This window comes from Anser anser (assembly GCF_964211835.1).
Source record: "Anser anser genome assembly, chromosome: 6".
In the NCBI taxonomy this organism is placed as follows: Eukaryota; Metazoa; Chordata; class Aves; order Anseriformes; family Anatidae; genus Anser; species Anser anser.
In genome coordinates, this window is record NC_139726.1 from 491523 (window position 1) to 516149 (window position 24627).

The 24627-nt window shown below is 37.0% G+C and overlaps 1 protein-coding gene across 27 annotated transcripts in view; it reads right to left on the reverse strand.

Moving 5' to 3' along the window:
- The window catches only part of PKP4 (plakophilin 4), a 91576-nt gene that overhangs the window by 30282 nt on the left and 36667 nt on the right, over positions 1-24627 (reverse strand). For 5 of the 27 annotated variants that reach the window (XM_083841663.1, XM_083841669.1, XM_083841670.1 and 2 more), the window contains 6 exons: positions 12333-12367; positions 7865-7990; positions 7510-7700; positions 6226-6784; positions 3960-4151; positions 2173-2389 (listed from right to left, as the gene is read on the reverse strand). In XM_083841663.1, coding sequence (XP_083697789.1) covers positions 2173-2389; positions 3960-4151; positions 6226-6784; positions 7510-7700; positions 7865-7990; positions 12333-12367 — 1320 coding nt within the window. Of the gene's footprint in view, positions 1-2168; positions 2432-3959; positions 4152-6225; positions 6785-7509; positions 7701-7851; positions 7991-12332; positions 12368-24627 lie in introns of all 27 variants that reach the window. The other 22 variants (XM_083841658.1, XM_083841679.1, XM_083841668.1 and 19 more) reach the window with 9 other exon arrangements.

The following is a 24627-nucleotide window of genomic DNA, read 5'->3' on the forward strand; positions in this document are numbered from 1 at the left end:
TGAAATAACTGATGTTCCAGAAAGGGTATTCAGATAGCTATTCAAAGGCTAAAGTTAGCCTGGCATGTTAGGTCTCCCCAGAATTCAATCACCAGTAAAGAGAAGTTCAATTAGGGGTTTCCTTCAAACTGCTCAACAACTTACAGGTTTATTTCTCCCTACTAATGATAGAATAGAATAATTCAGTTGAAAGGGACCTATAAAGACCATCCAGTCTATCTGCCTGACCGCTTCAGGGTTAGCAAAAATAAAAGCACGTTACTGAAGGCATCATCTAAATGTCTCTTGAACACTGGCAGGCATGGGGCATCAGCCATCGAACACTAGGAAGCCTGTTCCCTCTCAGTAATGACTGGAAGACCTTGGGGAAAACTGCCTTTCTCAAAAAAACAGTAGCTTTCTGAATGCTCTCTGACTCCTATTCTAGAGCAATGCTTTCCAAAGCCTGGTCTCAGGATATAACACAGTAACTTAACTTCTGCAATGGTATGACATGCAAATTAGAGACTGAAACAGATTAAAATGTAAGGTACATCTATTCCACTGTGAAATCAAAAGATAAAGTGTATTAACAGTAAAAACTGAGTCAGAATTTCTTAAAAGTTCCTTGTTATGAATAGGAACCATCTATATTGTAAAGTCACTTTTAGAGTAGCTTTTTGTAAGCCATGCCAGAAGAAGTCTGGCATGCAGCAGCATGCAGCTAGCAGATGTACCTTAGAGGTAAGATCATAGAATCATAGAATGGCTCGGGTTGGAAGGGACCTTAAAGATCATCCAGTTCCAACCACTCTACCATGGGCAGGGATGCCACCCACTAGATCAGGTTGCCCAGGGCCTCATCTGGTCTTGAACACCTCCAGGGATGGGGCATCCACAACCTCTCCAGGCGACCTGTGCCAGTGCCTCACCACCCTCCGAGTGAAGAATGTCCTCCTAAACTCCAATCTAAATCTCCCCTCTTTTAGTTTAAAACCATTCCCCCTTCTCCTGTCGTTATCTGATTGAGTAAGAGTCGCTCTCCATCTTTTTTTTTTTTTAAAAGTCCCCTTTAAGTACTGAAAGGTTGCAATGAAGTCACCCCAGAGCCTTCTCTTCTCCAGGCTGAACAACCCCAGCTCTCTCAGCTTTTCCTCAAACTGAACTAGAAAAAAACTGAACTATGTTATAAGCTTTCTGTAACCCAGCAGGACAAAAGATTTCAGTGCAAGATTCTAGTCTGACTATAGGTATTAGCTATCTCTTCAATATCTACTCTGCAAAGTAGATCCGTTGTCCTACTGTTTCTGTCTGAAAGACTCCTGAGAGATCACTGTAGTCCGTACCCATGTAGTCAATGTATGAGGTGTTCTGTGTTCAGTTGTTTCTAAACCACCAGAATGCATAATGCACTTTCACGACTAGGGAGGGTATAGTAACTGCCTCAGTGAACTGGCAATCTGAGGACAGACTGGAATTTCTAGCAATCACTTACCCATACTGAAGACAAACATAGTACCATAAATCCCTCCAGGTTTGCATGGACTAGGTTTTGATATTCCCATGTTAAAACACAAGATTTCAATGAATGGAGTATCTAATGAATTGTAATGATAATATTACATTTGTCACATGCCCATGCTGTGTATATACATTTACAATTTCAAACCAGTAACTACATTAAAAAATATGAATGTGTATTCGCTTTGCAAAGCGGTACATTTATATAACGTTTTTAAACTTACATTAGTTTGAAATGTAAGCAGGCTGCTCTCGAAAAGTCATTTAAATAAATTAGGTACTTACTTTCTAATTTTCACAACCTGGCATTTTCCCATTCCCACAAAAAGAAAGCTTATTACAATATTACAAGTGGCTCTGTAAAGTTACTGAAAATATTTGGAATAATGCAGTCAATTTTCATCAAATTTGTAAGTGCTTTTTATAAGAACTCTTAAATGAAAATAAACATGGAAGAAAACTGCACAAAAGTCACTCGTCTTGCTGTAACAAAGTAGAATGATTTATTACTTTGGCTATTCAACAAAATCTTTATATCTAAATAAGTCACGACCATTTAAACAATGTAAAACTGAAATATGGACAATAAAGGTGCCGTATTTACTTAAGGAATGTATTAAACATCTTATTATGGCAAATACATATGATTCTTGAAAGCACAAATGGACTTGCCTGGGGTCTTTCTGAATGCTGTCTATGGATGGAGATCGTGTGGTCCCATCATCAGCGGGCGTTGCATGCTGCAGCCTGTTATAACTGGACTCTGACAGTCGATACTGCATTGACCTGTAGGGTTCCGCATAGGTAGCTGTTGTGTTCAGAGCATAATTATTTCTTTGGTATGTGAGTGTGCTACGCTGACTGGATGATCTTTGCAGATTTCCAACTCCTAGTATAAAATCAGCATTAAAACAAACTAGGTAACAAATGTCTGTTGAAGAGAAGAGACAATATGTGTTTAAAAGTGTAAGCAAAAAAAATCAGTCTAAAAAAGGTGTACAGTGCTCAGTGTTAAAAGCTGCCACCAGATGTAAGGGAATAATTACTCAACGTCCCAGGGAAGACAGAGAGGCTGGTTGCAGAAATAAAGGTTTGGTGAAATCAGGCTTATGCCCCAGCTTGCCTGAGTACTCAAAGAAAGAAACACGTCTTGTGTCATTAAGGAGAAATTAGGATGCAAAATGCTTTCAAGGTGCATAATAAAATTTAATTACCAACAGTAACTTCAACTTGCCAACAGTACTAAAAATAAAAAGGAAAAACAATTAAACAAAAAATTATGTAGTTTGTATTATATCTTACTTTTCCCAACTACGCGTACATTTTCCCTGAAAAAAGCTAGTAAGTGATGATTTCAAAGTATTAAGATGATGGTTTCAAAAACAGGAACATGTAGCTTCCTGACTTAACAGAGCTGTTGTGGTAGCTTCTGTTCTTCCAAAGTAACCGGTATTAGGTAGACAAGTAAACAGAGGATTCAAGTTTCTAGTTATATTTCCTTATTGGCACAGACTGACAAACTTAATTTTTCCACTGTAGGTTGTAGAAGAGAAAGTAGGATAATTGCAAAAGCTGTTCATTTTCTTCGTAGCCCTCTGTTGGATGCTCTCTGATAGTTTTATGTCTTTCTTACATTGTGGTACCCAAAACAGCACACAGCACTCAAGGTGAGGCCACAAAAATGCAGAGCTGAGTGAAACAATCGCTTCCCTCAACCGGCTATGAATGCTGTACTTGATGCACCCCACTTCTCTAAATATTTCCAGAGAGCTGCTTAGTTTAATCACTCTATTATTTCCAGAATTTTTAGAAATTACTCCAGTACACAAATCATTAATCAACGATTTCTCTTTACAGAAAATCAGTTCTAATACTAATCTAATGCCTATACACTCCATAATATATCAGTAGGAATTCTACCAAACGTTATAGAAATACTTCAGTTTCACTTATATTTTCAAATGCAGTATTTTAACATTATCCTCTGCTAGGAAGTAGGGCAAGAATGGTATTTTTACTGTGAAAGATGCAGTAGGTAGTTCAGGTGTGCAAGCTATCATGCTGTACTGATGAATTAAATAACAAAGCATGAGCTCAACTGGTAAGAGAACTGATGCATAGAGAATGCAAGAGGAATCAAAAACAATTTGTCATGAAATACTCTTTGCTTGGATGTACCTGCGTGCATGATATCAAACAAAATATTTTGAACCTGACCTTACATTGACATGTACCCCAAGTATTTCTTGAAAACATCACAAAAGCTTTTTAATTCCTACTGGTTATTTTAAGTCCTTCAAACTTAATTTCTATCTCTATTGATTTATAGTATAGTTTTTCATTTTCAATTGGAACTACATATCTCCTATATGCCACAGGTCCCAGAGAAGCTCCACTAAGAAATCAAGCACGACTTTGGTACACAGCCCATGGAAGAGCTTTCTAAGCCCTTTACCTACCTGACCCTGTCCGATATAATGCTGACTGGGATCCCTGGTGGAGCTCAATTGTTCCATGATTTGGACTACGGTACACAGGACTGTAGTAAGTTCTGCCTTCATATATAGGGGTGATGTGCAAATCAGGAGATATAGCTGATCGTAATTCTTGTCCTAGTTGACTGTGTTGACTAGCATATGAACTCCTCAGGCCTGAAACCAAGAAGAGGTAAATATGTACATGGCCCATACCATTAAAAATAATAAACAGGCAATGGTTGTATCTTTCTTATTTTAGCCAAGAAAAAGCGTATAATAGTTACAGTTACAAAGATTTCTTCCTCAAACTTCTTTCCATTGTTAAATGATCCATACTGAAAGGTTCACTAACAAAGCTGCATTCCCTCGATAAATAGTTTTCGCCATAATATGACAACTTTAAGTTTTCCAACTCGTTCTTTTTGGTAGCATTTACGGTTAAAAGTCCAAAACATACTGAGTAAAAGCTAAGTCAGCACATGCAGTTCACAGAATTAGCACTGACCAGGTAAATTGTGAATCTGACAGAAATCTAGTTGTGAAAGTGGGTACAAGTGGGGTCATACTCTTGAAAATGAAATAATATATAGCAGTAAGAACAAAAGCGTTCTTGGTAGTGGCAGCAGAGATTTAAGCAGGTGGAGAATTTTTTTTTATAAAAGTTTAAATAGATCATGATATATATCATCTATGTATATGTGTACATATACACACAGACAGTTCTGCGGCAACTATATGAAACTCTCTTTTTTTTCCACCTTGTTTTTTAGTTGTCCATCTTGAGTTCTGTTTGTCTTACCTCTGCTGCATTTAACTTAATTTCCTCAGCAGTGGACTTCCTGCTACAGCTTTTGCAGTGCTAGATCCATCCTCTCCTCCAGCTTATGCAGCAGGGAAGAGTTTTGGATAAACTAAAGGCTGCAACAATAATAACCTTTCCCCTGGATCCCAATTTCCTCTCAGAAAAGAGTTCAAATATAAATTTAAGATTTCAGATGTTGTCTTAAACTGTTCCCCTAAAGAAACATGAGAAGTAATTTATACCAGGAAAAAAAAGTTTTTTTATAACAATAAGGGATGCTTACTTGGTTTGTAACATACAGCACACTAAAGTCATACCACTGCAACTTTCCTGTAGCAAATAGCTACAAAATAAGATGCTCTCTAAGCTTGACTACCACAGTTACTAATTACTTTCCTAATACTAAAGATACATTAAACTTAAAACATCTGTTTCTGAATCACTGATTTGCCCCAGTAACTTTTTTTTCCTAAACTATATCAGTTCACTTGTTTAAACAAAATGATATTCTCAAACCCTGACATTTGTAAAGTACCTTAAAAATATTTTAAGAGTACAGGTTTGCTGTTACATCACAAATTATGCAGTCCACTGGACTGAATCAATATTAACTACTAAATTGCCTTTCATGGCAAACTGATTTTTTTCCCCTTTAGTAAACTGGTAGATTATTAAGCCTTGCAAATGAAAGTTGGGGAGAATACACTTTATTTCCTTTGCTGGGAAATAATATTTTGGGTTTGCGTGAAGTGTAATAGTTTAGAAGAAAAAACAGACATTGCAGTCTCTGCTCAAGAGAACATGCAGTCCTAACCGCAAGATCACCTTTGTGCTTCTTTAGGTGAAGGTCAGAACAAAAACAGCAACACACACAGAGCTTAAAACATGTAGTAACTGCATCTGATTAAGAACTGCCTCTCAGATGAATATATTCTACCTTTTAGGACTTCATTTTAAGAGAATATTACAATGGTTACCCTATATTGTTACCCTCAAAGTTAATGTACTTTGAGATAACTTAGAATTATTAGGTAAAAAGACTAAAATTCAATGGTACTAAATTACCTATTTTAACAAACTCATAGACATAAAACTAGTCCCAGCCTAGTATCTTTTACTGTGTGTATAATCTGCACATACATGTAAATATACTTTATCTTCAAAAATACTGTTTGGAAGACTCAGAATTTCACTTAGCCACATAAATCTTAAAACATACAATTTAGTTTAATGCATGGCTAGCAATCTAGTAATTGGAGAGAAAGGTGATATTCACTGTGAACTTATGGTATTGATACATAGCGTTTGACATTAGTATTTACAAAATCCACCACAATTATGTTCTACTGCTACAACATTTCATCCTTAGAACTACTACCACATTACTGGCTTTCTACAGTTTTAGGTTTGTAACAAGTTTTAAACTGTCTTTACCTTTTTACTAACCTGTAAGGCTATCTGGACGTGGAGGGACCATTCTCTCATATATATCATACTGCTGTCCAAACTGTTCAACGTCATGAATCGTTCTTTGCAGTGTTGTTCCCAAATGCTGTGGAACTGCAGTCATGCCAGAACGCTTTGGGGAAGAAGATCCCAGCTGGGTTTGTGATGGAGAAGCGACTCTGGTTTGTACATCAGCGAGTGCAAGAGGAGAACCAACTCTCGCTGATGTTTGGTATTGAGAAGTCCCGCCATTGGGATTTGCCGTCTGTCTAGATGTCATAGAACCAATCCGTCGCACTGCTACTGGGGAAGCAGGTCTCTGTGCAGCATATGGGGATGCCGCCCGCTGTACTGGCAGAGTAGTGGATGAATATGCATGAGAAGTAAGGGATCTTTGCTCAGCAACTGATGGAGAACCATACCCACTACCCAGAGATGTTCGCAGTGACCCCCTTGAAGGGGAAACACCTGTGCTGACCACATAAGAGGGAGACTGTGCTCTGGATGGGACTGAACTGACACGTCTCATGGCTCGGTTGGTAGCAATATTTACTGAAGGCTGTTGAAAAACAAAACCAAAACATTCTTCAGTTTTATCACATAGTAGATAATTTTCTCCTGTAAGACAGGGAATTCAATAAGAAATATACACAATTTAACAATATATACAAGCAGCTGAAGAATCGCTTTTATCCTTAAAGTCATTCCTTCAAGTTCCCCTGCACATAACTTTTTTTTCTAGACAGAATTTCTTCATATACGAAAGAAATTCCTCATTTCTATTTGTCTTTCTATGTTAATATGTACTAATGCTTCCTTTCCTCACCATTCTAATAAAGGAGTTACTACTTTGAAAATTCAGAAACAGTATTAAATTCTAGCATAAGCTAACAAAGCTTATTCAATAACTGTCTTAATATCATTCTGATTAATGAAAAAGGAGGGGGAAAAAGGCTAGAAACAGTACAAGGTACAGGAACACAAACACCATCTTTCTTTAAACACCATGTTTGCATATTGGCAAAATTTATAAGATTTTCACAAGCACCACAACTGAAACAATTATGAGTGATGCTTTGCTGATACTATACATCAGCAGTATACTCTGCACTCCGAAGTCTTCAGAAGTTTTTTTTTTTAACCTCAGCTGTAAGCCATTTCCACTTTCTAATCAGTGAAGGTGTTAAGGCAAAAAAGGCTAGGTCCATATATTTATTGTCTTTAAAACTGTGTTATATACACAGGCAAAATAGACAAAAATAAGGCGTAGTATTTTGAGTGTACCTGAACTGAAGTCTGCCCTTCAGCTCGTGAGCTTCTCACCAAATGGTTATTAGTGGTTCCGATAAGGGAATGCTGTTGTCTGTTTTCTGATTTGTTCAAGTTTTGGCTGTTATGGAAACTGCTTACTTCCTGGTAACCACTGTCAGAATAAGAATTCATTTGTGTTGAACTTCTCGAGTTACCTACAGACCCTGTAGATATGAAGCCAACATAAGAATAAAAGTACTGCATAAAAGTATGAAAATAAAACAGTACAGAACATTACTATTTGTTGCATTCATAACTATATTACATTTTAATACAGTCAATATAGAAATATATTCTAATATTTAAAACGCATACAACAGACCCTCACTTTCATGGAGAGATGTCTGTTCTGGTGAGTAAAGGTTCCCTTGTACTGGCTCTGTCGTAACGTGATAGGCATTGGTATGAACGCTCTCTGACACTGGGGGTTTGTTTACACTGGTGGTCGGAGGATCTGAAAGAACAAATTAGGATGATAAACGCACTACTTCATATGCAATTCTCCTGCAAACTCAATAATTCTCACACATACTACCAAAGAGGTTACTTCCAATGCAAATACAGTCTACTGGTAGACTGTAGGTCCCATCTACCAAACTAAAAGAACTTTCATATTCATGTCTGAGAATCTTGTTTCATGACGTTTTGATATAGCTCTACAATTCTCAGTGTTTAGATATGCTTTCCAACTTATTTTAATTAAAATGTAATTGGCTACCTAGTAAATATACTTTGCAGAGTAGAAACATTATGGAACAGAGAATATTTGTCACTTGTCACCTACTATCTTGAGAACTTTGTTAAGTAAAAGTTCGAGTTAAATTCCATCCTCACTTTTGTATCAGCAAAAGAAGTTGCTGCAAATGTTATGAATTCTTTATTTCATGTGTTACTATCCGAATGCTTACTTTTTTAACCACTCTTATGCTAACATCAGTTCTAAGAATATTAGCTGAAATTTACAGATAGCAAAGAAAAGCCTCGTAAGAGAAAGCAAAGGAGACATCACAACAGTATTATGAAGAAAGGAAAAAGTTGTACAGTCTGGAATACTGTGGTGGTACAAATACAGATCCAGTACAAATATAAGGGCAAAGCTGAAGACACCAAAGAGCAAACTGAATCAAAGTTATATTGACAGAAATATTCAATTGTTATTCAACTGTCATGATACACTTACACTGATGAAGAAGAGATGCAGTAGGAAATATGGATTACATCTGGAACACCAAATACGTAAATTCTTACTGAAGAAATACATGAATGCAACTAGATGAGAAACCAAAAATAATATGCAAAGAAGCAATGGTCTAGTAAAAACTTCTGCAAATGTTTCATGTCAAAAGTTGTGAGCTGCAGACAGTGAATCCTGCTAAGTGCTCTTTGAAAATGAATATAACAGCATGTTACAAAACCAGGAGTGTGCAGACTTGATGCTAGTGATAGAGGAGGAAAATGGGAAAGTGGGCTGAAAAATTCTATAAAATCGCTAATGAAAACTCTCTACCTGATATAAAATCTAGTTGCACTCATGAAAGGAAAACAAAACAAAACAAAACAAAACAAAACACAGATAAGCTATTAGAAATTCTTTATTACTACTGTTATACAGTATGCTTCAAAATGGAATTCCAAAATATAGACAGAGTATTCCTACCTAAGAAGCCAAAAAAGAAATACTCTGATTTTTACCAATAGCTGGTAACAATAGCCGTACACAAAATGCTGGTGTCTCAATATTTGTGCAGTAATTGAACTTCCATACTAAAAATGTTACTTGTTGGTATTATGAAGAATGCTTGAACACTGTTCAAATATCAAATTTAAAAAATAAAATGAAATCAATGCATCTTACAAATACAGGCAGCCAGCATACTTAATTGGGACTAGCACATTCTTAGGTCAAAACCATCTAGTTTAATTTGACACTAAATCAATTAACTGCAATAGGAGTATTATGACCAAATTTAATTACGATTTAATAAGAAGTGTTATTACAGTTCATTAATTTCATCAAAAGTGTCCCTAGAAATGATATGGAGAACCAACACTGACATAACTCTTCACAGCTCTTGTTACAGTAACTCGGTAACAGATCGTGACGGACATCAGTGGGTATTACATGTTCTTTAGACTTGTAGGGACTGGAAGTAATTTAAATTACTTTATAATTATCTTCAACTTCAATATTTTAATCTTCAGTCTTTGTCATTTAAGTAACACAAGGCTCTGTTATTTTGCTTACTGGCTATTACATAATATAAAATCAATTTCAAACTGACAAATAACCCATGTGGGGAGAAACACAAAGGAAGAATAAAGTTCAATTGTTCAATGCCACACAGATGTTTCTAAGACAGAGATCTAAACTGAAATCTCACTTCCATCATACATTTGCCACCAAGCAAATGCTCATAGTGCTAAAAAAATAAAGATTGTTTAGGCTCTCTAACAAAAGCAAGAAAGCACAATAAAATGACTTGTTTTTCTCTCTCTCTGCTACTATAAATCATGAGGAGAATGCCCTGAATAAAATAATAGCCTTTTTATAAATGGCTGCTGATCTAATATTCTATTTTTAAGCATCTGCGAAACAACATCATGTTACATTTCTGTTAAAAATTCTGTATACTTCTATTGATGCACTTTCAAGCTAAAGTCACATCACAACACGCGCTGACGTCTTTTGACAACTGATGTCTCCAAGTCAGGAAAATACCCTGGTGATTTTAAAAAAGTGTTTTCGTTCATCTTTAACTTCAGTATTTTTGAGATCACAGTTGGTAAAGCATCATCTAGGCACAGATTCACTTTTGAGCTTTGTTAAAGAAATGTAAGTAAAACCATCATCCTACAATCACAACATAAATGTGAACATTAAATGAAATGTGTATCACTTTAAATTAAAATCAAAAAAAATACTTCTAACATGTCCACTTCTGAGCAATTACTCTAGAAAAGCCTTACTTTAAATACACACAGATGTAATATACATCTCAATTAGTATTAATGCACACACTATTTAAACTGAAATTTGATGTAAGTATATTCGTAACTTATGATACTTTGACTATGAATCCTGTTCTAAAATAAGTGCATTCCCAGACTTCTTGGACCTTTTCTCTCTCAAGTACTGCCATTGTGCCAAATGTTAAGTGACTTCATAGCAGGGATGTGTGCAGGAGATTTTTAAGGAAAAGAAACATAGAAATGGGAGGAGATAAAGGATAAGATAAAAATGAGAACTGGATAGATGAAAGAAAGAAAAAGACAAATTAATAGAAAGTCAAGGAGAAAAAACAATAGATTAAGAATAAGCTACAGGAAAAACTGTGGAGGAAATAAAAAAATGGAATGTAATTGGCTTAGAAAAATCAGTAATGTAGACTGAGATCTGTTAGAAGATATCTTTACCAGTTGTGAACTGGAACATTAGAGAACCAAGGGAAATAATATAAGAAAAAGGACACAAAAATAATTTTCAGAATGAAAGAAAAATTAATAAAGAAATAGTAATTTCTCAATTACATGAAAAAACAAGCTTAAAAGAAAGGAAAAAAAACTAATACAACTGCCTCACATCAACAGAGATGATAACGTAACAGCAATTGAAACCATGCAAATACAATTACATGGGGTTTAAGAGTTTAATCTCTAAATAAAACCAAAAAACATACGGGGTAAAGGAAAGGAGATAATGTGAGAGATGGATTTATCTAAAGTAGTCATAATTATCATAATTATAAATACATTTTAGAGAACAAGCATATCATTATGATGTGTTATTCTTTGTAAGGCAAAATATTGGATAGTTCTTAAAACTGCACACATACTTACAGAAAGATATATTAACACTGTGCAGAGCTTAGCTGATAAACTTTTAATAAGCTACCTAAAATTCTAACTGCGTTTTTATTACATTCAACTCGTTTTGATTAACATGGCATTCTTTCAAAAGTATACGATTGAATTAAAAAACCACAATCTAGTGCAAAGTAGTTGAAAGAGTTGAGGTCCTATTTCTAGCTCTGCTGTGTGGTGTGGACTTCTGCATATACACTTCATCACTCTGAAAAGAATACCAACTGTTCAGTGATTGACTCTTCAATCATTAAATATTTTAACTGACGCAAGAAACCTCACTGGTTAAATGCTCTGATCTGTCAAGATCACATCGGATTGTTCTAACTGATCCTTCTGGCTTATAGAGTTGAATGCCACGTGAAAGATACAGTCCTATCCCCTTTCATCTAATATACTCAAGAGTAGATGTAGAAGTACTACAAGACTAATTTTTCTTATTTTGGAAAGAAAGTTCAGGATATCCTGAGATACAAAAAGAGAAGCAAAGTTTTTTTTGAGAGTATTTTTTATTGGAGCATCTCTCAGTTACATAATATCTGTAAAAAGGAAAAAAGTCTTCAAGCTTAAAATGAACAGTATTTTTTCCATGATCCTCACCTGCCAAGAGGAAGACTCAAAATTAATTTTTAATTAATTGTAAATATACAAGGCTTTTGTTGTTCACAAAATCACACAAAAATTCAAAAGGCACAAAAAGATGTAAGGAAAATACCTGCAACTATCGGTATTTAAGCCAAAATAACCTTTTACAGTAACAGAGGAACACATAAGTCTGCATGTAAGGAAGTACATTAATATTACTTTAGAAAAGATATTTGAAAAAGATACATAGTGCTGCTGCTAATGTTCAGTTCACATCAAAACAAGCAATAAATGCCAAGAAAATACAGGTTTGCGGGTTTAAAGCAAAATGTACACATAAAAGATAATACCTGGTGATCTCCAAGGAAATGACTTCTCAGTAGAGCTGCAGAAAGAAAAAAAGTTATCACAAAAAAGAACCACGTATCTAGTTTGAATTTCTTCTTTATTTTTACATATTTTTTAAACCAAAGCATATAAAATTGTACAAAAAAAAAAAAAAAAAAAAAAAACAGCAGACAAAGTTTCAATAGCCCCTGTAAATAATACTCTGTAGCTCTTTATACCTGACAATTTAACCTTTGGCTATTGATTTTTACTTTGTATTTATCATGGGAAATTCCCTGTAACTTACTGTATTGTAAATTATCAGTGAGCGTGACCTCTCTGCAACAGGACAGGTAAGAGCATGTCTTATGATATGCACTTCTTATTTAAGGTGTGATGATATAAATAGTATAAAGTAGAATTTCACAGTCATGTGCATATGATTAGCAGTAAGCGAACAACTTCAAAAACAGGAGCATTCACGGCTCATGGTAGGGTCTAGCAAAAAAGTTTGGGAACTACAACTCTAGAGCATTTTGAATTTCCGTGTAATGCAATTTGAATAACTGAACAGAAATGGAACCTGCAGATATTACTATTGTTTCACTTCCCAGTTTTCCAGAGGGAATTTTGATCCTTTGTATATGATAAGAAGTGAACACATTTGACATACCAGAACACGTCGACCTCTAAGCGCAAACAGGTATTTCCATTATCAAGGTTAAACAGATGTCTTAAGAAACAACTATTTTACAAGATTGTCTTTTTCAAATCGTTATTTTACATTTATTAACATTATTTAACTATCTTAACCATTTTGTTTCTGCTACAAGACATTCTTTCACATGTTGATACACTACTAATGCATGACTATCTTTGCAGACAGAAAATTCATCCATATATTACATTTTTTCAAAGTTAAAAACACTCTTTCCTTGCTCTACATATCAATTATCAAACTTGGAGTATTAAATCATTTTGCAATGATTATAAGCTAGTATTTTCCAAACAAAAATCTATTCAGAAGAAAATATGGGCAACTCCATCAGATTTTGTCTATATATCAGCATGCAACTGTGATGTTGGATAAGATGCATCTATTACTGAATTAGTATTATTTATTTTGCCTTTCTACCACAGCTACCAATTACAAAAAATATTTTAGCACAGCAACATCAACAATACTAGATATTTATTTTGTAAAATAGTAAACATAAAATAATCATCAAGGAACTTTTCTGAGAGACAACATAGTTGCGTAGAGAAGTGTTAAGCATGCATACGAGCACAAACTAAACTGAAATTTAAAGAAATGAAGAATTCAAATTCAAGCTTCAAGCACCTGATAGCCAGCTTCAGAGCTAGGTAGTATCAAAATTTTTACTATATATCATAGATGGTGGAAGAGAATGGCCAATATTAGAGTTTTTTGGGATGCTACGCTTGTTCTCTCTTTACAAAGCACATAAAGCAGGATAGTTTACTAGGCGGAAACTTGGTGTGTAAAGTTACAGCTGAAGAACTCCAGATTGAGGTTCTCCTGGCTCATCTCACATCATCTCTTTACTCGGCACTGGTGAGGCTGCACCTGGAGTGCTGTGGCCAGATCTGGGACCCCAGTACAAGAGAGACCTGGAAAGACTTGAAGAGTATCCAACGTAGAGTCAGGACCTCTCTGCAAGGCTTCTCTACCCTCAAGGAAGAGTAGAGAAGCACAGATATCTTAAGTTTAGATAAAGATGACACGTATATTACTGAAGACGGAAGATGCATACACATTTTCCTGAAATCAATAGATTCCAACCCCTGGTGTTCCTTAGGGGTCGGCACTGATACCAGTATTACTTAACATCTTTATTGGTGACAGGGACAGAGAGATTGAGTGCACCCTCAGCAAGTCTGTGGATGACATGAAGCTGTGCGGTGCAGTTGAAACACTGGAGGGAAGGGATGCCATCCAGAGGGGCCTGGACAGGCTTGAGAGATGGGCCTGTGCAAACTTCACAACATTCAACAAGGCCAAGCGCAAGGTCCTGCACTGGGCTGGGGCAGTCCCAAGCACAAAACCAGGCTGGGTGGAGAATGGATTGAGAGCAGCCCTGAGAAGGACTTGGGGGTGTTGGTTGACAGGAAGCTCGACACGAGGCAGCAATGTGCGCTTGCAGCCCAGAAAGCCAGCCATATCCTGGGCTGCATCAAAAACAGCACGGGCAGCAGATCGAGGGAGGTGATTGTCCCCCTCTGCTCTGCCCTCGTGTGACCCTGCTTGCAGGGCTGCGTTCAGCTCCGGAGCCCCCAGCACAAGAAGGACATGTTAGAGCAGGTCCAGAGGGCCACAGAGCTAAGAGGGGTGGAGCACCCCTCCTGGGAGGAGAAAGGTGGGGTTGTTCAGCCTGGAGAAGAAAGGGTTCCAGGGAGACCTTATAGCAGCAAGCCTTATAGACCTTCCAGTACCTAAACGGCGCCTAGAGGAAAGCTGGGGACAAACTCTTTATCAAGGCATGTAACAATAGGACAAGGGATAAAGGTTTTAAACTAAAGGAGGATAGATTTAGGTTAGACATTAGGAAGAAATTCTTTACTCTGAGGGTAAGTGAGGTTGCCCAGAGAAGTTGTGGATGCCCAATCCCCCTAGAAGTGTTCAAGGCCATGCTGGATGCAGCTTTGGGCAACCTGGTCTAGTGGAAGATGTCCCCACCCATGATAGTTAAGATCACTTCCAACCCAAACCAGTCTATGATTCCATGATTCATTTTTAGGATCCTTTGCTTTCTTGGTGTTGTTCTTACTGCTATTTCCTATGTACGTGCATTTCTTTTTAACCCCTTTCTTAATTTCAGATCATTTCTTTGACACCTTACAGTTTTATTTCAAAGCTTATTATGTCGTAGACACAAAACTGAACTAGCTGCTAGTCTGGAAAAAAAATCCGATAAAGGGAAAAGGTTTCATATGAAGTCATTGTGAAACAAAACATACAAAGTATCACTACCACCATTTTACATTCTTCAAGCAATAACTCTCAGAGAAACACTTTCCAGCTTTGGATTTCAAAGTTAGATAAGGTGATGAACATTCATCTCAAACAGCTGTGGCAGTTTAACAGCTTGGCCACACTTTAAAGGCAGAACTGGCTGGTCCAGCCACATCTCTTACAGTACCCATCCATGGGATGAAAATGGTACAAATGAAATACAAAACTTTAAGAAAGTTGTAGATTTCTAATTTTTGTTAAGCATTATACTATTGGGGGGGGGGGGCGGGGGGGAAGGGAGATGGTTAATTCACACGGATGTGTGCTTGTTGCTTAGCCAGAGCTACCAGTCCAAATTTAAGCATCTGTTAAGACAGAACGTGTTGTTTTACCTGTTTTTTATCTTCCATTTTAAGTATCTACATCAAGAATACATTCACAGTTATAAGCAGTATGAAGGCTTAAAGATGTAGATAACTGTAAATTCTTGGCAGAGGCAGATTTGAAGAATAAAAAGGGGGGCATATATTAAAATCCATAGACTGTAACACACATTACTAGTAACTAGCAACCACCAAAATCAGTATAATGTGATTCTATATTTTTGATGACACAGGTTAGCATAAGTTTTCACAAATATTATAACTAAAGATAAATTTTCAAACTAATTTCCAGTCCTCAGCTTTTCTGATAGGCATCTTCTTGCTTTCCACAGTACGCCTAACTCCTGCACCCGCTCTGCCAGTCACCGTACAGAGTACTATAGGCATCGTACATCCCACACACAAGAACCGAACAGCTCTGCTACCAAAGTGCAAGAAGAGCAAGCGGTCCTATGACTCACAGGGAGAGGTCTTCAGCTGATTAAGGCAAGCACTAGGGCTCTGAGTAGGAATTTGGGAAGCTGCCCCTTGGGCGCTACACCCAGATTTGGCCACCTATCCCAGGACGCTGTTCCAGGCTGAATCCCGCTGCAGAGGGGCGACACGGCCCGGCCAGCCCTGCAGCTGCTGGGGCGGGCAGGGGAACGGCCCCGCAGCGGGGCACTGCCTGTGCTGGGCACCACTCGTTCAAGACGCAGAGATCTCACATGTTTGACTGTCCTTCAAGCACTGCTTTAGGTGAACAACACACTGTAGTAACTACCACAGCACACAGCGCCCTTCCAGTGCTTCAGCTGTAAAAAGTTTTCAGTGGCTGACTGGATAATACGTCCTACTGACTCATCACCACTGCCCACCAGAGCTCAGGTCAGTGTGCACGAGCACTTGCACGAGCAGTTCCCACGACTCAGCTGGCAGACAGTCACTTACTGTGTCTCAGTCTGTGGTAGATGAGCGTTCGCAAGAAAACTAACAATCCTACTTCAAAGCCCAGTCAATCACTGGATAAAAATGTAAATATTCGCATATGCAGCTCACTCTTCAATTTATCAGCAGAGCACCTCACCAGTAAACTGCATTTCTTTTTTAATATTTGAAAACCAGCAATCAAAATGCATAAAAAGCAAAATTACTCAGTTCTACTGGCATTCAAAAGCTTTGACAGAACTTCAGAAATGCTGACAGTCTGCATACACAGAAAACAAACCGAAATATGAACACCAGAGGTGTAACAAGAAACTTCACAATTTTCATTTATTTTCAGTGTAGACATGCAAAAATCAACCTTCTTAAATTTCTGTGGATTCAAGACAAGTGATAGCATACTCTGCACTTTTAAATGAGCAGCTGATGCTGCCTGAGTGCCACTGCTGAAGTGCCAAAGGAAAGACATAGTATTCAGCATTCCAGGCCTGAAGTGATGCCTTCTGTATCTCAAGTTACTTGCTTTGTGCTCACCCACTCGCTAAGCTAAGCATCTTAAAAAGACTTATTAAATGATGGATTGACTGGTAATATAGTGACTCTTCAGGTCCTAGACATTAGAGTAGGGAACTCTATAATGCTTCCTGAAGTCATTTGGTAAACTACAACTTATAAAATATCTAATATATTGCATTGTCCAAAATTTTAATAGCTTTTGATGACCTAGAAATGCTGCGGAAGACTCTACACTTGAGAAAGAACAGCTAGAGAATGTGATGACTTCCAAAATTCCTGGGCATGGAATACTTGGATATTGTGTGCCAATACTTGGCACAAAAAAACTTGTACGAGAGTGAAAGTAGGGAGATGTAGGCTGCTGTTACCTCTGCTCCTAAGTATAATGCAACATTATTTACAAGTTGAGTAAAAAGTAAAAGAATGTAAAATAAATTTTAAAAACTTTTAATACATAAATCTCAGTTATCTTTCTACTTTTTTTGTTGTTTGCTTGGGTAAACAGAGTATCTAAGCAAAGCGCCATGAGAAAGAAGAGAAAGAGTTCCTTATTTGCTCTGGTTATCAGATAAAAAACCATAGAAAATCCATATTCGTTCACAATGAACTAAAAGCATACATATAAGGGAAACAGAGAACACCACAGAAGATCCAAGTGAATACTTAAAAACAATCATCCTCAGAGGTTGATGGAAAAATCTCCAAACCACTCCAAGTGGTTCCTCACTAGGGACCAACTGTTAAAAATGTAGTGCTAAAACTAAATATAGACTCCTAGAGGAAAGAATTCTCAAAGAACTTAAGGAGGTGTTTCAGTTGCTACCAGTAAAACACATCAGTCCCTCATTGTAAACAATTATTTTTCTGGTGCTACCTTTAGAAGGTGCAGAAGGTGATACTGAACATATTAAATATTTGAGTTTTCAATTAGTTACTTGAAATCAATTAAAAACATGCCAGCTTCCATGACAGCAGCAAGCCAAGACAACTTTTGGAAAAGACAAGCCTACATCTTTAATCTACTTCAACTGTTTGGCTAAAAACAGAACAGAAAAGAAAGAAAAGCAACAAGCCTATCTATTTACTTTAAAATCTTTAAAATCTTTAAAAATTTCTTGCAAAGCCTATGACAAACTCATTTAGATAACTGACTAGCCAAGATAAATTCAAAAAACAACAAAACTAAAAAAAAACAAAACACCCGTAGGATTAGAAAATTGCTCATACCAAAAAAAAACCCCGAACACTTATTTTTAATGTCAAAAAATATTTGTAGAGTAGTCCCAGAATTTCTTCTAGCAGCAGTGTTTAAGAACCTTTGCACACACTACTGAAATCTGGAAGTGAGATTAGTTTATTAAAAACCTGAGAATAATTCACCTGGATGACTGAATGGGAAGCATTATGAGAAGAAATGTAATGGTTACAGGCAAAGATGGGAATATTTGGACCAGCTCATATACGACAGAGGTTTTATGTCCAACTTAACCACTAATGAAAGTGCCTATGAACATGATTTTTGCTATATTTACATTCTCAGGACAGCCTGAAGACCTGAAAACCTAAAATCTTGTGTAGCAAGTAAGAAAACGTACAAGCAGGAGATATCAGTGGATGTGGGTACAGTAAAAAAGTAACTAGAATTTAGGTTTTGAAGAAAACATGAAAAATATAGAAAAAATTGTTAATGTTGTTACACAAACTAATGGTTCTGGTCTTGTTATTCTTTCTACAAGGGAAATAGCTGAAATGGAAGATAAGAAAAATGAGTTCATTTCCTGAGACAATTCTAAAGTAAGGACATTTCAGAGTATAATTAAATAATACCGACAGAGGAAGAGACATACAATATTTTTTTTAACCTACAAGAGAACAAAGAAGACTAACACAATCCATTCTTACGTTCTGAAATCAGAATCACAAGATATCATTACAGTCTGAAGAGTATTAAAATAAAAACCATACCTTTATATGAAATTATTGTAATAAAGAGAATAGAAACCTTACAAGTAGATAAAAGGATTGATAATACACTGAATAAGAATGTGAAGTCTAAAACAATCATGACACGGACCAACTTCTAATAAAAGGACATTCCTTCATTCTGCAACAGAGACAGTTACTCCCTCCGAAATGTTTAACATCAGCAACCATGAGGGGACCTGATAACTGGTTGTTTTACCTAACACAAGTAGTTCCTTGCTAAATACTACTGATGTAATTTATCATCATCTTTTCTGAAGTGTTATGATAAATGCAATATTACTATATGTGCCTCAAATTTTCTTTCAACAGCTCTACAATGATCAACTAGGACATCATGATTTGAAATTATTCACTACCTAGCTAAATACTATTGGATATGTTTAATCCTGACCAAGGGGCTGGACTGACCTCTCCTATGAAAAAAGGCTGAGAGCTGGGGTTGTTCAGCCTGGAGAAGAGAAGGCTCTGGGGTGACCTCACTGCAGCCTTTCAGTACTTAAAGGGGACTTATAAAAAAGATGGAGAGCGACTCTTACTCAATCAGATAACGACAGGAGAAGGGGGAATGGTTTTAAACTAAAAGAGGGGAGATTTAGATTGGAGGTTAGGAGGACATTCTTCACTCGGAGGGTGGTGAGGCACTGGCACAGATTGTGGATGCCCCATCCCTGGAGGTGTTCAAGACCAGATGAGGCCCTGGGCAACCTGACCTAGTGGGTGGCATCCCTGCCTATGGCAGGAGGTTGGAACTGGATGATCTGTGAGGTCCCTTCCAACCCGAGCCCTTCTGTGATTCCTATGATTCTATGATTATTGTGCACTGATGCTCTGCAACAAAGAAAATTAAAGTATATCTTTTATTTCTTTTAAACTTAATGTAGGCCTTCAATTGATTTATTTTCGAATTCCAGTAAGTGTAAAATTAGTGTATATAAATAAATAACTGAAATTCCTACCTAACACCCCCGTCCCCATACCCCCTCGAAGCACATACTGATTATAAAAGTAAACTTTATGGTGCTTAAAACGTGCCATGAAAGTTTGGTGACATCATGTACGCAAGCAATTTCAAATACACCTTTTGCAAAGTCTGAAATACTTGATGTGTCATATGAACAAATGAACATGAATATGAACAAACTGGTTTTTGTAAGAATAATGAGTGAGCAGAGGTCAGTGCTGTTGGGACAAACTTGCTGCTGCATGCCCTGGAACGCCCCGAGCACGGGGGTGGTGCACCATTTGGAAGTGTCTCACCCATTACTGCTCCTCAAGTGGAGTAAAAGTTACCCAGTGTAACACAATGATGCGCTGACTTTCAAGCAAAACCACTTGCCCTATTTACAATCTTTATAAGCATTCTCCCACTTGTAGAAAAAAAGAAAGAACATATGAGCATGAAATGCAATACATGTTCATCTCAAAGAAAACGATCAGTGCTCAATTAGAAAGTGCGCTATTTTACAGAATCACTGTGGAATATTTTACAGTACCGCAGAAAGTGCACATAGTATTTTAACCCCTTTTTTCCAATACCAATTATCTGCTACATAAAGCAGAGAAAATAAACCATCCTAGTAGCTACAACATTAATTTCATTTTACAAAACGCAAAAGAGTTCAGGTAGGTGCATTACAACTCAAATTTGATCAATTCAGTATATTCAGTACTTGAAGTGTTAATTTTTGACTGTTTACCACACTGTCAAAAGGACCTGTATTCTTTAAATGATCATGTCTAGTGTGCCTTTTATGCCACTTTTTTTTGGTGCTATTATGAGTGTAGTATTTTGCACTTAAAATAATAAATTGAACCTTTTGGTTCCCAAAAACATTCAGTTTTCAAGAGCTGCACACAGTGACTCATGAAAAGAGTAAGATGAACCGACTCTGTGCGAGTCATTTGGCCAACTCCCACCTGAGAGGTTAGGCAATGCGTTTTTGTAAAGCAAGTCTGACTGCTGACCCCTGACACATACTGTTATCTACCTGCATCAGCATGCACTCCAACACACCTGGCAGCTCAGAACTGAATCCGACTGAGTAACACTGCAGATGGCAAGTTAGCTGCAATGCTGTCTGCATCTGTGCTTGTATGGGAGGCTGAACAGCCTGGTGGCTTCCTCATAGAAACTTGTGCATGTTATAACACAACACAAGAAGTAAAAAGATAAAACTGAAACTTTGCGTTGTTTTTCCCAGCCTCCCATCTCCAATCTTGGAGCGTGTAACGCATAAAAATATTTAATACTCACATGCAATGGGATGGCATGAAAGATCTTAGAAAAGCTTGAGGACAATACCCATTTATAAATATTATGAGAAGAAAGCATTTTAACAGGCAATAACCTACACGTACACAAAAATAAAAACATTTTGGAATCCAGGGCAGTTGAACTAATGCTTCCTTCTCCACCCACATTACAGTTCCTTCGTACCTGCAGATCTGCCGCTGTTGTCAACTTTCATACTCCTTTAGAGAGTAAAACAGCCAACTACTACTCCTATGTGTTGCTTGCATTTAGAATATAGGTGTAATACAGGCTTGCAACAGCCTAACAAATATAAACTGCAAGTACCATCAGTTTGTTTTGCTTTGTTCATGTGTACAAAGCAACAAACACATTTCTTAAGGACTAGCAGTAGCAGAATGAACCATTCCTCAGCAACACGAGTCCTTCTCAGGCGAGCTCACGGTCAGCTGCAGTCTCATCATCGGTGCGGTGCCTACCTCCAGATGGATTTATCCAGGTGCACAGTTGCAGACCATGCCTACATCTGCATGGAGCGTGCTCCATCTTGTGCGAGCGTCTAGGCTCACAGCCACAAAGACCACATGAGAGGCCACAGGTACTAGCTGTGTACTAGCTGCAGAGATTTAACTTGGTTTAAGCCACTGATGTTGCATTTCCCCATTCTCTCACCAGCTATTAGGAGACTTCTCTTGAGCTGGCACTTGTGCAACTGGGTGATGAGCTGGCTCAAGGGATGATTTGACTGAAGCGCAGACCAGATTAAAGCCCAAGCGGCAACAACCTAGATGGACGCATACTGCCACAGATGTACCTGTGACTTGGGGTCAGCGTCTCTTTTGCAAGCAGCACTACCTCTGGGCCAGTGCTGCCTTGCCAGAAACCAGTTTAGAAGTGGTAAGTTAGAGGCATTGCCACATCACTGAAGTCAAAAAAGCCTTCAGCTGGACTTCCGACATCAAATGCTCCCAAACGTTTTAACCGCATTAAAAGGAGATTAAAGCATTATCTTTGAAACAAAGCATTGTTGATTTGCTCAGGGGCAGAAAACCTGAAAAAAGGGTAAAAATAAAGAAGTGTGTGCAGTATAAGACGCATTTTTGTCCCGCCCCCCCTCCCAAATAAGGCCGTATTAGAAAACTCCTGTATCTGTCTGGGAGAAACATTATCTTGCTGCCTAGATGCTTAACTTTTCTGTGTGTCTTTGAGCAGGCTGTTCACCATCCCCAAAGCATTCAGTTTCCAAGCTTTTCTATGCCTCAGATGCCCTCTTCACGTTTATTTAATCCGTTGTCAGCCTTTGCAAGACATTCACATCACCCAGTTTGGGGAACCACACATTTGTATTTATTTATTTATTTTTATGCAGGTTTAAGTGTTGCAGTTGCATTTGTGTCTGCCATGGCACTCCTCTAAGCTACTGTTTTACTTTGATTCTTTCAACACCCCTAACTCCACTGGAAGCCATGCTTTGTGCAGAAATGGAAGCATCTGATTCTAATATGGAATTTTTCTTTCAGCTTCTCACACATCTCTTAAAAAGCACAGCCACATTAAAGAATAAGCCAAAATATTAACTAAAGACACACGCATCTCAAAGTTTTGAGCAAATCAAGTTGTAATTCAGTGTCCCTCAGTAAAAAAAAAAAAAAAAAAAAAAGCGTAGCATTGCATTCTTATCTTTATGAGACTAGATTCAGCTGGGATAAGAAAAAATTAGAGAAAGTAGAACAGCGGTGAGAAGGTAAGGGTGTCTGTAAAAATTAAGATTATAATTAATTTTTATTTTAAAATGTTTCATTTTTCCATAGTTATTAATAAAATTTTTATGGCCCTGAAAACAAGTGCTTGAAGAGTTTACCTAGAGTCACAGATGTTCTCATACCAAAATATATAACAAACCAACTTATGTGCTAATGTTTTCTCCCCCTACACTTTCATCAGCTTTTTCATACAAACGTTGCTTAGCCATAAAGAGCAAATAAAAGACCAAATGACTCTGAGAAGCTATAAATTACGTTTTTCATCTTGGTAAATGATAAAAGTATAGTATCTAACTCATTGTGTAGATGCTGGTAATTGTACATTACTTCAAAAACTACACAATTTTATTTGTGGGATAAGCTAATTCTAGTGCTCTTTGCTCTCTACATCCCTATACAGCAAATTTAGAAAACATTTTTCCTTCTATACTGCTCAGGCAAATTCTCTGAAATTGGATATTAGGAGATTCAAGACTGAATGAGAGGTATCTGTAGGCATAAATTATAATAATAGGGGCTTTCTACTTATTCTTCCATAAGAACTTATTTTTTTTTTAAGCTTTCAAAGCCAAAATCTGAACTGTAACTGCAGAAATATTTGGATCTGGAGGAAGGATGGGCAAACAGGAAAGGTATAAAATAGTCATCTTGTCCAAGGAATATTTCTGAATATTTCAAAGTTTCTCAAACAGAAGTTCTCATGCTGGGAACAACATTGTCAAATGACACCTTAAGCCAAGGTAATAAGATGTATTAAAACAACTGTGTTAGCTGCTACACAGGATTTTTTAAAATTATTTATTTATTGCAAATAATCATGTCCCATTTCTTAAGGTTTTGTAGGATCAACTTTCTATTTAATTTGCAGAAATGTGCATCATGACCTCAGAAGGAAATACTTCAAAATGACACCTAAGTTTACTGCTGAAAGTATACAAAAACAACAGTAATCAAGGAAAAAAAGATATATAATGCTCAGAGCACGTTCTCTCTATACATGTCAACATGAAGTATGCTGCAACCTGAAATGCAGGTGTAAGTGCTTCATAAGAGAATGCACTGTTATCAGCCCTTTCAGAATCAAGAGCTACCGATCACTTAACGTATTTCAAATGAACAAACACCCAAATACATTTAAGAGTTTAAAAGTTTTCTAAGGAATTGAAAAAAAAACATACTTATTATAAAAATGTTAATGAAACTTAAATGAAATGCTTTGCTACAGTTATTATCATTATACATTAAATATATCAGGTATGTTTCACAGTGCTTAAAATATGCTAACAGTAAAATTACAGCAAGATATTCCCTGAAAACAAATGTAATGGGGAAGTATTTCAGAAGAGGTAGATGAAACTAGGCAGCTAATTCAGGAAAAACGAAATTATAAGGATTACTGCATTTAACTAGCACTGTTAGTTTGATACAAATATTTATAAGTCTACTGCATTTCTCTTTGGCTGAATCTTAAAAGCAAACTTCAACATACTTAAAGTGCAATTAAAGCTTTACACACCCTAT